At 36.8% G+C, this 15,189-nt stretch overlaps 1 protein-coding gene across 1 annotated transcript in view; it reads left to right on the forward strand.

Annotated features, from left to right (window-relative positions):
• Positions 1–15,189, forward strand: part of SPIRE1 (spire type actin nucleation factor 1) — a 208,478-nt gene that overhangs the window by 167,817 nt on the left and 25,472 nt on the right. Inside the window, exons 9-10 of the mRNA XM_047090345.1 lie at positions 6,052–6,224; positions 9,225–9,315. Of these exons, the coding sequence (XP_046946301.1) occupies positions 6,052–6,224; positions 9,225–9,315 (264 nt within the window). The remainder of the gene's footprint in view (positions 1–6,051; positions 6,225–9,224; positions 9,316–15,189) is intronic.

A 15,189-nucleotide genomic window follows, 5' to 3' on the forward strand; every position in this document is an offset into this window, starting at 1 on the left:
CCTTCCCACTCATGACTGGCCACAGCTGCCAATGGCCGTCGGTTGGTGGGGCACTTATAGGCAGATGGGACAGCTCTACTGTACCCCCAGGCCACTGTGGCTGCCCACCCGCCAGGCGGCTGCCTCTGCTAAGGCTGCGGAATATGTCTTCATGGGACCAGGCTCACTGCCACCTCCAGCCTGGCTTGACCTGCCTATACACAGATTTTCTTCAGCAAATATGCATATAGTACTGTAAATGCATTTTCTCATCCTTATGATTTTCTTAATATTTTCTTTTCTCTAAAAAAATTTGTTTCTTTTCTCTAGCTTTAAGAATACTCTGTGTGTGTGTGTGTGTGTGTGTGTTACATATAACATATAAAATATGTTAATTGACTGTTTATATTATCAGTAAAGTTTCCAGTCAACAGTACACTTAATTAGCAGTTAAGTTTTGGTGCAGGGGGGTCAAAAGTTATTTGCAGATTTTCAACTGGGGTGGAGCTCTGCACCCCTAATCCCTGCCTTGTTCAAGAGTCAACTGTATAATTAATGTATTCTGGGTTTGTAGTACAAGTTTAGTTCCCTGCTGTTAAATAGACAGGGATTAAGAGTGAAACAAGTAACCATTAATGACTAAATTTGATGCCTTAAAACCAGCCCCTTTTTAAGTTGGGTTTTTAAAAATATATGTGAGTGACTATTCAAAGCCAACTTAATCCCAATAAAATATTTTGCAAGTTAGAATTTTTCATTTTGGATGCTGCTGTTTTGAGTATAAAATGAGATAGTGGCATTAATATTTTCTTCCAGAGTTTTCTTAGATTTGCTCTAGAATTGTTGGCATACCTTATATACAAATTCATATTTAAAGAGCCAGAGAGTTCTAGTATCATATTCTGTTTATTAATATTTACGGAGTATCTTCCAACTGCTAAGCTAGTTCCCAGCTGTTTTTTAAATTTCTAATTATATTTGTAGGTCTCAGGCATCACTATTATTTATGCTTTTAAAAAACTCAGATAAATATTTTATAATCTTCATTTACTACTTTTGACTGACCACTGAAGAGCTTTTTCTATTTTCTTTATTCATTTGAAAATTTTTATTTTATCAACCATTTGCAGAATGCAGAGTAAATGTTGTAAAAGAGAAAAAGAAAAACCTTGTAAAAATTTTGATCTGGAAAATAAACTCAGAAATGTTTTGGTGCATAACTTGTTATTGATAATCTCCAAAAGTTAGCAGTATATATTATAGAGACTATGTCTCTTTTTCTGGAGATGTTTCTATCAGTTGGACTCTGAGGGAATGGCTGGCTACCTAAACATATTTACTATTAGCTAACATAAATTAGGCTGATCTGGAAAGTATGCATGCCCACACACATATATATTGTTATAGGTAATATGGTGGCTTCTGATTTGGGAAGAAAGCTCTTAACCTCTATAATGTAAAAGAGTAGCAAAAAATTTTATTTGCTTTCAACTGCTTATCATTTTGCCGCTTTAGTGTGCTTCATGATTTCTACATGCTTCATTCTTGATTTCTTGTGCTAGCTACTTTTGTTTGCATTGTTGCATTTTGACTAATCAATTAAGATGTCCCTAGTTACAAATGGAAAAAGATCGATCCATTCTTTTAACCTAAATCCAAAGATTGGACTATAATTCTTCTCTAAGTTGGAAAATTAACACACTAAGGAGTAAATATTTAAGTATGTAGTATAGATAATGCCCCTGAACTTAAGTATAAAATAAGACATAATGAAGTATATTCTGCTGTTTATGTATGTCTTAGAAATATTACTTAGTGGAAAATCATAACAATCCATTCAACATTAATTAAGGTAAGTGTAATTTATTTTTGCAATGCAAACATGTATAATCTGTATCACAGTCCTATTTCCTCCCACTAAATAAGTCAGCAGTTGGGTGTATCTGACACACATGAATTTATTACATAAAGTATTTAATATCGTGGTTATGCATTTTAGATTCTAAACATGAGGTATGTGACTTCTAAAACCATAATCAAACTACTTACAAGTTTCTCTTAAAAATATGTTCAACTGGGTCTTTTACAAATATGTAGTAGTATGAGATAAAATCACACACAGTATTTGTCTTCTATGTGGAGATCATCTTGAAACTTGTTACATATTTTTTTTATCAATCCCATTTATCTCAAAGCTTTGAATTCAATACAGGTGTTTATTTCAGTAGGTTAGTGAATGAGCTCAAATATAGTTATCAATCTCATGGTAGTGTTTAGGCAAGTAGAGAACTATTGAGGTAATTTCTCAAGTGTCCTGCATTGAGAATGAAATGAACTCATGGCAGCCACTGTCATTTAGCAGTATTCCCTAAACTTCAGATCAGATGCCACCCTCACTATTTTTGCCAGGCTTTAAGTACCACCAGTATTATTTAAATTGCTTTAATCTATCATCAATGACTTATTAAAAATTCTTAAGCAAAAACACCCATAAAGCCACGTATTCGATTTATTTTTCCTGAAGCATTAACATAAATACATAACCATTAAAACTTTCAGTGTTCCTCCATGCACTACTAGTGGTCTCACCCTTGGGGAAGCTCCGACTTGAAGGACTGGAAATGTGAGACCCACCTCGGAAAGCTGAATATCTCTCTTCTCACAGTACCTGCAGTGGGGGCGCCTCAGTTGGAATCTGAGCAGCTAGGAGGGGACAAAGATGTGTGCGTTTTAACTCCATACTTTCTATTGAAAGCCTCACTACTATAACAACTTGAGAAATTCTATAGGTAGTGTATAAAATAAGATACACTATAGAATAAGATCTTTTAAAATATGTTCAAGACCATATTTGAACACTACCTTTTTTCTTAAAGAATAGGATTTATCAGTTAGCCTGATCATTTCCTCTTTTGCTTTCTGGAAAACTTTTAATTATACTCTTAAGTGTGGCAGCCTACTGCTCTCTGCAACTCCATAGGAAAGATTTATTTAAAGATTTCAACCTTTAAATTTGTATAAAAACTTGCTGCTTTTGCCCTTTTGTCCCCTTCACTGCAGCCCCTTACCTAGTTATGTTTTTGCTCCAGCTGCCTAACATCTGGAAAGATAACACGAAGATGAACACATGTGTTGTCAAGTTTTCCATTAAGAATTTAATGTAAAATAAACAATTGACGGACAGATCTGTCTTCCTTTTCTTCCTTTCCTCCCTCCTTCCTTGCTTACTCATACCCTTTCTTCTCATTCCCAAGGACATGTGCTTTGACCTTCATCTCTAAAAGTAAGCAGAAATTGTAAATATTAAACTAGATACATATTATTGATAATAATTTATGACTTGTAAATACTGTCAAGGAAGGCTGTACTAGAACACACTAATTCACTGAATGTTTCCTGGAAACCCACCACTTATACTTAAAGCATATAAATATTGTATGTTGGGAGGGAAACTACTATACTTTATAATAACTGCAGTTACAGTGCTTTCCCTCTTAAAGGAGCTTTAATCATTCGTGTCTTCTTCACTTTCATGCTTGGTGTACCCTTACCTTCAACCACAGGAGTTTCACAGACTGTCCATGTGCAGAGATCAGTTTCATGTTGTTTGTCTGTAAAATAGATGTGCAGTGACTGCTTTTTTTCATTATTAAGTGCTTTAATTTAATAGTTATTAAACTCAGTCTGTGTTTAACACTTCATTTGAAATACTAAAGAAAATTAGTTCCACTTGCATTAGTCCCACAGCATACCAGGAGAAAAAGGCAGCCTTAAGAATTAATAATACTAACAAGGAATCAACTGTGCGACTGGTCAGAAGGTCAGAGCACATGTCCTTGTGACTGAGAAAAAAAGGGATGAGTAAGCAAGGAAGGAGGGAGGAAAGGAAGAAAAGGAAGATCTGTCCATCAATTGTTTATTTTACATTAAATTATTAATGGAAAACTTGACAACACAATAGCTGTGTGACTGGCTAAGTCACTCTGAGCCTTAACTTTCCTGCTAATGGAGATAAAAATCAGTGTTAATAATTCCCAACATTTACTGTGTGTTACCATTATTACAAACAGTAGTATTTTATATGCAATTGTTAATCTTCAAAATGAGCTCATGTCTGTTGTTAGTTAGGCCCATTTTACAGATGATGAAACAAGAGGTTAAGTAACTTGCTCACAGACAACTAGCAGCAGAATTAGACTTTGAACCTAAATCATCTGCATCTTACTATATTATATACTCTGTACTCTATATTCTGTACTCTGTATACTGTATAACCTGTCCTCTATACTATGCACTCAGTACTCTTATTCTGTACTTGTACTCTATGCTTTGTGCTCTCTAGGCTGTACTCGGTAATATATATTCTGTACTCTGCTCTATACTATATACTTAACTATATATACTATATTCTCTGTATATATTCTATAGTCTCTATGCTCTGTAGTGTGTACTCTGTGCTGTATACTCTATATGCTCTGTGCTCTATACTATATGCTCTATGCTCTTTACTCTCTATACTATATATACTGCTATATATACTCTATACTATATACTCTATATACTCTATGCCCTGTACTCTATACTATATATTTCTGTGCCCTGTACTCTATACTGTATACTCTGTGCTCTATACTCTACACTATATTCTCTCTATATTCTGTGCCCTCTACTCCATACTGTATATGCTATGTGCTCTATGCTCTGTACTCTTTATATTCTGTAGTCTGTACTCTGTATTCTATATAATATATACTCTGTACTCTATGTACTCTCTGTACTACTCTAGACTCTTCTCTGTACTACATACTATACTCGCTGTACTCTCCTCTGTACTAAATACTCTATATACTGTGGCCTTTAATATTTTATTGTCACATGTGGCATCCACACTTGTTACTTACATTAGATGATTTTTGACTTGGACATAAAAGCCAAGCCATTTATTTATATTATGTTTTCAATCCAAAGAACATGTATACTTTTGTACTATATAAGAAACTGTAACTTGTACTGATTGCACTTGCCTGCCATGGTTTGGATAGATTTTTTGCATGGCTTTTTTTCTTTTCTAATGGATGCTGTCCTATGATGCTTCTAAGCTTGTTCATGGGTATGTATCAGATGTCTTCTTTGCCTGTAAGCTTCCATCCTTAGGTATTTCTAATGTTTGTTTTTCTCTGTATACTTCCATACGTAGCTATGCACTATGAAAAATTGAGTGAATGATATGTATATTCAAAATAAAGCCTATTTCACTTTTAAAAAATGTACTCTAAACCCTGTACTGTATACTATATACTCTATGCTCTATAGTCTCTATACTCTACTCTGTAGTCTATACTGTGTACTGCATACTCTAAATACACCCTGCTCTGTACTCTCTGTACTACTCTGTGCTCCATAGTCTGTACTTTATACTATATACCCCATGCTCTGTACTCTGTACTATATATTCTATGCTCTGTACTCTGTATACTGTATACTCTGTGCTGCCACATGTCTTTAATCTGTTGTATCATCTTCCCACCCAGATTCGAGCTCTAAATAATCTAAATCATAAATCAGCTTTATCAGAAGGAATGTATCCTAGATTCTTTGTGATCATGTTTATATGAATATAGATTATTCACTATTTTGATTTTTAAACCATTTTCAAATAGTTGAGCCATATGGCTGCTTTGGCTTTGTGTATGCCACCACTGTGGTCCATCTATCACTAGCTTTTTGGAGACTATGAAGTAAAACTAACATCTCTTGAGGATACAGAAGTTAAAGTCAGTTATCTATAGGATTCCTTCTGGCTCTAAATTCTAATGTATAAATGTAAATATAATTATTCATTTAAAGGTTTTCTTTAATTGAATCTGACAGATAATATCTAACAAAAATGTTTTATATACGCAGGCATTATTGTATCAAGCCTCTGTGTTGTATTTGTGTGACATGGAAATGCCATGTCACCTAATGTGTGCTACCAAGTGCAGGCAGGTACTTAGAAAAGTGCATTCAGCCTACTAATTACCTTTCTTAGCTTGAGAAAAGAAAGGTAAGCTTTCGCCTTTCTTTCACCAGATGTAACTACTCCCGAATCTCCAAAGAATGTTGTGGAATCATCAATGGTGAATGGAGGTTTAACATCACAAACAAAAGAAAATGGGTTGCGCGCTGCACAGCAGGTGCCTGTGCAGCGGAAGAAGCTCCTCAAAGCCCCAACTCTGGCTGAACTGGACAGCTCAGACTCTGAGGTGAGTCCCATTAGGTCCTGGCTCTCAAATCTTGATTCCATGTTTAGAATGCCAGCCCTCTCTGACCTAGTTTACTAATCACGTTGCCTTAGTTGTTGCTTGATCTCTTCCTATTTTTCAATCAATAAAGTTGGGACTGAAATTCATTTGTTTGGCAGGAAGTGAAACAGTGGATTACTTACTGTTTTTCGGTAAAGACCAGTATAGTGGCCATAGTTTATAGAATAAGTTCTGAAATATTCACATGGTCTTAGATTATAGTGCTATTAAAATAAGAAAAAAAAAAGATGCAAACATAGTATCTTCATTACGTTTCCCTTCATTCTGGGAAGGAAAAAAATATATATATTTCCATGGATTCTTCTCTTTCTTCCTCTCTCTCTCTCTCTCTCTCTCTCACACACACACACACACACACACACACCTACCCATAGTGAAGCTCGTTCTTTCTATAATAATACTAATACACAGGTCTGCAAAAGAAAACTCTGCTAAGGTTATCCAGATTTCATCTTTCTCCTGCTGCCCTTTGGAGGAAGATCTCATGTCCTCCCTGTTTTCCAGAAAAAAATCAGGATGCTGGTGCTTCCCAATTCTCTCTCAAGCCTTTGTCTGCAGCATCAATGTTGTGTATCTCCACTGTATAAAATGAAATTACATGCTTGCCTCCCTCTTCCCTCAGGCCCTGCCAGACAAACAACACACACACACAGCCAGCTTCTCATCTTCTGTTTGCTGTTGTGGTTGCTGGCTCCATCCACTCCATGTTCATCCAAGTTAGAATTAAGGAATTATTCTTTAATTGCCCAGACCTGTCTCTGAGACAGTTCTGGCAGCCTTCAGTGACAGTGCCACCCTTGAGCAAAGCAGCAGTAAAGGAGCAGCAGGAATTCTAGAAGTGACGTTGTTCCAACCAGCACATATGATTAAGAGCCTACTGGTCAGGATGTAGAACTAGAAAAGGCCTAGTTTAGTGAGTGACTAGTAACTGCATCGGACAATACAAGCAAGCAAGTTTTAGAAAGCAGGCCTGGCAATAGAAAAGACTGGTGTTTCAAAGAATAGAGGCCATCAGGATCCCCCAGCCAGGTACAAAGTGCTTAGTTGGGGGAATGGGCACCACAGGGCAAGCTGAGCCGGATTCTACACCCACATCCTCTTGCTCAGATCCGACCTCCAAGTCCCCTGGCCTCTTCTGGGCATCTTTGTGATTCCCCTGGGCTGGGAACTAATCTTAATGAAGATTAGTTTTTAAATAGTGAGAGATTGGGTCCAGCTGCATGTGGTCGGCAAGCAGGGGCAGAGGACCATCAACAGCTTTTGAGAGAAAATCCTAAAAGGACTTGAACCATGCCATTGCCCCCACCACTTCTCTCTCTCCTGCTGACTGACTTACAGTCACCTGACTGCCCCAGAACAGGTTCTTGGTTCTTCCCAGTAGAAGCAAGTGGAATCAGTAAAGAGTGGTGTAGAAGGGGCGGACATGCTCAGTTCTGTAAAACTGAACTCTAAAAATGTTTCTGGGGGGCTCCAGGGTGGCTCAGTTGGTTGAGCATCCGACTTCAGTTCAGGTCATGATCTCACAGTTCGTGATTTCGAGCCCCGCATCGGGCTCTGTGCTGACAGCTCAGAGCCTGGAGCCTGCTTCAGATTCTGTGTCTCCCTCTTTGCCCCTTCCCTGCTCATGCTCTGTCTCTCAAAAATGAATAAATGTTAAGAAAAAAAATGTTTCTGGGGAAGGTGGGCTAACATATGTGAGGCTCGCGGATGGTTTCTGCTATTTAAATCTAGGTAGCACCCACTTCATAATTTTTTGGGAGTACTGTGTATATGGCCCCTTTTTTCTTTTCCTAAGAGATACTCTTGGCATTTATTTCCTTTTGACTCTCCATAAGCAGAAGGAGGTCGTTCTAGCTGCTTGCTAGCTTTTCTGGAGATTTGTGTGACCTTTACACCATGTCTGGGGTTGAAACTTTGGTTACATTGCTTGATTTGTTCTTCATGGTATGTACCAAGAGTGTGGAAATCACTGTTCAAACCTTCTTTGTTTGAACTGTGTGGTTTATACAGCCTTTTTTCATCCCATGTTCTTTGACCAGATCCTTTGTATTGTAGCTTGTTTGAAACCACAGCTTTCAACATTAGGTTTTAGGTGAGGCCATTTTTTATGAATGGCTAATTCTTAAAATCACCTTAACTAAGTAGGTCAGAGAGAATTTTCACTACTTGTCACACATAATCATAGGTTAATATTTTAACCTAATTTTCTTTCTTCTACATTTAAAACTATTTAGCAGTTTTCTATAGATATTATGGAAATAAGTTGTTTTTTAGTTCATGTATATCCTGTCACATAGTAGATAGTAAGTTTTTCATGAATAAATATTGTACTTAATCTTGGTATTATTATTAAAAACAAATTAAGGATGTCTCTTCTCACAGGTTATAGGAATTTAAATTTTGTTTTGCACAATGTAGATATTTTTCTAGATTCATATGAAATGTTTATTTTCATCTTTATTCAACAAATATTAATATTTGTTCATTACTTAGTAACAGTGTGTTTGTTACAACAATGAATGAGACACATAGCTTCTACCTTCATGCAGATCCCAATCTATTACTTTTATAAATGTATTAAATATTTCCCTAATAATAATGTTAACCACTATTTACTGTGTGCCTGGTAATGTGTTAAGCATTTTGAGTTTTGAGTGCATTATCTTATCTGATCCAATAACACAGTGTAAAGATGGTTAAATACCAGGTGTTAAAACCTAGATGAGAAACTAGTTCCGTGTCCCATCACACTAATGAGGGATACAAACCCAGACTTGTCTTATGTTAGATCCCTTCTAGTTTGTCTTCTGCTTGTCTTGAACCTTTGGCATTTTAATTTGGTGCCTCACATTAAAATAAATCTCTAATAGTAAAATGTGATTAGCATGAGAGCACTAATGTCTAAGAATCTCTCTGTTTCTCTGCCCCCACCTTTCTCAGGAGGAAACTCTGCACAGATCAGCCAGTAGCAGCAGTGTGTCTCCCTCTTTCCTTGAAGATCCCTCAGTAGAGGCTGTGTCCACGAGGAAGCGTGAGTATTTGTGATGAAACGAGCTAGTGTCAGATACCTTCAAAAACACACTGGACCTAGAATAGGGAATCCCAGAGTGCCTTGTGATCATTTAAGATAGAAAGAATTAACCCTGTAATTTCACTAGTCAGGAGCAGAAATATTGTTATAGTCCTAGAGTGACTTGTTAACATAGGGCTTAACTGATAACTGGGCCTCACGTTCTTATAACAGATCAGTCACCTTTGGGTTGTAAGGAATAAGTCGTGTGTGTGTGTGTGTGTGTGTGTGTGTGTGTGTGTGTGTTTTAGATTAATTACCTCCTTGTCTGAATTTAAGCTCAGAGCCCTAAGTAATCACACTTGTTATCATTCCCACCCCCACACACATATACACATATCTATACCCCCTTACATATATAGATAGTAAAAATGCCTTTGTAGCTCTTCATAGGTTCTGAACACAGAATCTGAAGTTAAGTGATTTCTAAATGTTTTTAATAATATTTTTCATGTACGAGATCCTTATGAAAGATTAAAAATTACACATTTAGGGAGAGGATTCTGGGAAGATGTTGGAACAAGAAGCACCAAGAATCCGTCTCCCACCTAGACAACAATTGCACTGGCAGAATCTGTCTGATGTAACTACTTTGGAACTCTGAAGTCTGTTGAAGGCTTGCAACTTCCAGGGGAAGATTTAGATGAAAACTTGTGGTAATTTCAGTCACTTTCAGCTCTTAGTACAGTAGCAGCTACTCATGCCCCACCCCCAGCCACAAGGCAGTTTAGTGTTCCTGAAGCAGCTTACACACAGTTTACAGGAACTAGGATGGGCAAAAAGGACGCTGTCCTCCAAATATTGGGAATCTTTCCTTTGATTGCTGATTGTTCCATCTGATTCCAAAGGTGTAGACAAAGAGGCCTGTAGTCATTGTTGTTCCTTGTTGCCAGCTCCCTGCATGCTAAAGTGTCTTCCAGGGAATTTAAAGGGCTGGCTCCTTCCCCCTACCCCCTTCATTTTTAGCTTTTTCCCTTTCTGGAGCCAGACATTAAAGACTAAGATATTCAGAAAAAACTACATATATAGGAAAAATTATAAAGTTACTATGCATGCCCAGGGAATGGCTTATGAAAGACCTGAGATCTTAAGTTTATATCTCAGGCTGATCCTCAGCACAGAGAGAGCCTACAACAGTCAAGAAAACAGTGAACAAAAACAATAACAAAAAACAGCAGCACCTGGGAAAGGGGCAGAATATGATTTCCAGAGTTACCACATTATTAGATTCAAATGTCCAGTGTTTAACAAAACAAAACAAAATCACAAGGCATACAAAAAAAACATGAAGGTATGGCCCATTCAGAGTAAAGAAACAATCAACAGAAACTGCCCCAGAAAAAGAGGGTGATATGCCCATCAAAGACTTTTAAAAAAAACTGTTTTAAAATGCTCAAAGAACTAAAAGAAGATGTGGAGAAAGTCAGGAACACTGTGTGTGAACAATATGGAAAGATAATAAAGAGCCAGAAAACCTAAAATGAAACCAAAAAAATTCTGGAGCTGAAAATTCCATTAACTGAAAAGAAAAATTCACTAGAAGATTAAAGGACAGATTTGAGCAAGCAGAAAAAATAATCTACAAATTCAGGCCAGGGCAATAGAAAACATCATGCCTGAGGAATAGAAAGACAAAAGACCAAAGACAAGCAAACAGAGACGGAGAGATCTGTCGGACACCATCAACCAGACCAACAAATGGATGGTGGGAGTCCCCGAAGGAGAGGAGAGAGAGGGGCAGAAAGAATAATTGCAGAAATAATTTCTGAGACTTCCCAAATTTGATGAAAGACATGAATATAAACATCCAAGAAGCTCCACTAAAATGAACTCAAAGAGACCCACAGCAGGACACATTATAACCCAACTTTCAAAAGCCAAAGACAGAGCAACAAGAGAGAAGTGAGTCACTAGAGACAAGGGATCCTCAATGAAATTTTCAGCATATTTCTCATCAGAAACTTTGGAGGCCTGAAGACAGTGGACCAATAACAGCTTTTTCACCCACTGTCACCCACAGTCTGAAAGTTTGCTTTACACCACTTCACTTTTTTTGAAAGATCAACATTAATATTTGTTTTAGCTAACTGAGAGAAATCCAAAGAGGATTTTCACTTCTACAAGATGTTTCAGTTGCTTCTTTGGTTTTTGCCATTTCAGGTTACAAAAGGTTTCATAGGAATGCTCTCCTTCCAGATAGTTGGAGAACTCTGTATATTCAGAGTGCTTAAAGAAAAAAAAAAAGTCAAGCAACAATCTTCTATTCAGCAAAACTATAGTTCAAAGTGAGAGAGTAATAAAGATATTCCCAGATAAACAAAAGCTGAGGGAGTGCATAACCACTAGACCCTCCCTACATTAAAGGCTCAGAGGTCTTACAGGCTGAAATAGAAGGACACTAGGTAATAATTCGAAGCCATAGGAGAAATAAAGGTCTTGGTCAAATACATAGGCAATTATAAAAGCTAGTATTATTGTAACACTGGTTTATAACTGCACTTTTTGTTTTCTATGTAATTTGAGAGACTAATGCATTTAAAAAGAATTATTAGTCTCTATTTGGGGGAAGGCAGTGTATACAAATGTAATTTTGTGACATCAACAACCAAGAGGGATGGAGGACAGAGCTGTATGGGAGCAGAGTTTTGTGTGGTATAGAAATTAAGCTGCTATACATCCAAATCAGAATGTTATAATTTTAGACTGTTAAATGTAGTTTCCATGGTAACCACAAAGAAAATAGCTACAGAATATATACAAAAGAAAATGGGAAAGGAATTTAAATGTTTCGTTATTAAAAAAACAATTTCACATGAAGAACAAGAATGAAGGAAATGAGCTGGAAGGCATATAGAAAACAAATGACAGAAGTCCATCCTGATCAGTAATTAGTTTAAATGTAAATGAATTAAACTCTCTAATCAAAAGCTAGAGATTGGCAGAAAGGATAAAAACACATGATTCAACTATATGCAGACTAGAAAAGACTCCTTTGAGATTCAAAGACATAAACAGATTGAAAGTGACAGTATAGAAAAGATATTCCACGCAAATGGTAACCAAAAGGAAGCTGGAGTAACTATACTGACATTAGACAATATAGACTTTAAATTAAAAATAAGTTACAAGAGACAAGGAAGGAGACTGTGTAGTAATAAAAGGCTCAATGCAGTAAGAGGAAAGAACAGTTATTAACATTTATGCACCTAATGACGGACCATCAAAATATATAAAGTAAAAACTGACAGAAGTGAAAGAGAAATAGACAGTTCTCAATAATAGTTGGAGACCCCTCTCACAATAATGGATAGAATAACCAGACAGAAGATAGGGAAATAGAGGACTTGAGCAGCCCAATAAACCAACTAGATCTGAAAGACATATACAGAATACTCCACCCAACAATAAACACACATTCTTCTTCAGGGCACATGGAACGTTTTCAAGAATAGACCATATGTGAAACTACAAGTGAAGTCTCAATAGATTTTACAAGATAGGTATCATATACAAAGGATCTTCTCTGGCCATAATGGGATAAAGTTAGAAATCAGTAACAGAAAGAAAACTGAAAAATTCACAAAATTATAGAAATTAAACAGTACACTTTTTAAAAATCAGTGGGACAAAGAAGAGGTCACCAGAGAGATTAGAAAATACTTACAAATGAAAATAAAAATACAACATATAGGACACAGTAAAAACACTGCTAAGGTGAAACATTGTGATAAACACATTTCAATGATTAGTTTGTGGTTTTAAAAAGAAAGGAAGGAACGAATGAATGAGTGAACCAACAACCTAACTTTACAACTTAAGGAACTAGAAAAAGAAGAACAAACTAAACACAAAGTTAGCAGAAGAAAGGAAATAATAAAGATTAGAGCAGAAATAAATGAAATAGAGAATAGAAAAACAATGGAGAAAATCCGTGAAACCAAAAATTGATTCTTCAAAAATATCAACACAGTTGACAAACCATTAACAAGATGGCCTAAGAAAAAAGACTCAAAATACTAACATGAGAAATGAAAAGAGGAACCATTACTTCTGATTCTACAGAAATAAAAAGAGTTATGAGAGAGTATCATGAACACTTACCATCAAATTGTATAGTCTTGGGGCGCCTGTGTGGCTGAGTCGGTTAAGCGGCCGACTTCGTCTCAGGTCATGATCTCGCGGTCTGTGAGTTCGAGCCCCGTGTGGGGCTCTGTGCTGACAGCTCAGAGCCTGGAGCCTGTTTCAGATTCTGTGTCTCCCTCTCTCTGACCCTCCCCCATTCATGCTCTGTCTCTCTCTGTCTCAAAAATAAATAAAGGTTAAAAAAAATTTTTTTTAATTGTATAGTCTTGGTGAAATGGACAAATTCCTAGAAATGCCAAATCTAGCAAGACTAAATCAGAAAGAAACAAAATCATTCAGATTACTAGTAAGGATAGTGAGTTAGCAATCAGAAACTCTCCCAACAAAGAAGAGGCTGGAATTTGATGCCTTAAAAAACAAAACAAAAACCCAAAACTACCAATTCTTCTCAAACATTTCCAAAAAATTGAAGAGAAGGGAACGTTTCCTAAAAGTCATTCTGTGAGACCGCATTACCCTGATACTGAAGCCAAACAAAGACACTATAAGGACAGAAAACTATAGATCAGTACCCTTTACAAATACTGACTTTTTTTTTTAAAGATCTTTTACTAACAAATGGGTGCCTGGGTGGTTCAGTTGGTTGAGATCTGGTCATGAGATCTGGTCATGATCTCGCAGCCCATGATTTCAAGCCCCACGTCAGGCTCTGTGCTGATGGCTCAAAGCTTGGAGCCTGCTTCAATTCTGTGTGTGTGTCTCTCTCTCTGTCTGCCCCTCCCCCACTCACACTGTGTCTCCCTCTCTCTCTCAAAAATAAATAATTCCCTGGGGAATTCTACCAGCTATTTAAAGCAGAGTTAATACCTATCCTTCTCAAGCTCTTCCAAAAAATAGAAATGGATGGAAAACTTCTGGACTCATTCTATGAAACCAGCATTACCTTGATTCCCAAACCAGACAGAGACCCCACAAAAAAGAACTATAGGCCAGTATCCCTGATGAACATGGATGCAAAAATTCCCAACAAGATACTAGCAAATCAAATTCAACAGCATGTAAAAAGAATTATTCACCATGATCAAGTGGGATTCATTCCTGGGCTGCAGGCCTGGTTGAATATTTGCAAATCAATCAGTGTGATACATTACATTAATAAAAGAAAGGATAAGAACCATATGATCCTGTGAACAGATGCAGAGAAAGCATATGTCACAATACAACATCCTTTCTTAATAAAAACCCTCGAGAAAGTCGGGATAGAAAAACATACTTACACATCATAAAGCCATATATAAAAAGCCCACAGCTAATATCATCCTTAATGGGGAAAAACTGAGAGCTTTCCTGAGATCAGGAACATGACAGGGATGTCCACTCTCACCGCTGTTGTTTAACATAGTGTTGGAAGTCATAGCATCAGCAGTCAGACAACAAAAGGAAATCAAAGGCATCAAAATTGGCAAAGAAGTCAAACTTTCACTTTTCACAGTCGACATACTCTGCATGGAAAACCCATAAGACTCCACCGAAAGACTCCTAGAACTGATACATGAATTTAGCAAAGTTGCAGGGTACAAAATCAATGTACAGAAATTGGTTGCACCAGTAATGGAGCAACAGAAAGAGAAATAAAGAAACTGATTCCATTTACAGTTGCACCAAGAACCATAAAATACCTAGGAATAAACCTAACCAAAGATGTAAAAGATCTGTATGCTGAAAACTATGGAAAGCTTATGAGGGAAACTG

The sequence above is a fragment of the Lynx rufus genome, unplaced genomic scaffold (genome assembly GCF_022079265.1).
Source record: "Lynx rufus isolate CCGP_SWC_20201006 ecotype Redwood Valley unplaced genomic scaffold, mLynRuf1.p SCAF_29, whole genome shotgun sequence".
Taxonomy (NCBI): Eukaryota; Metazoa; Chordata; class Mammalia; order Carnivora; family Felidae; genus Lynx; species Lynx rufus.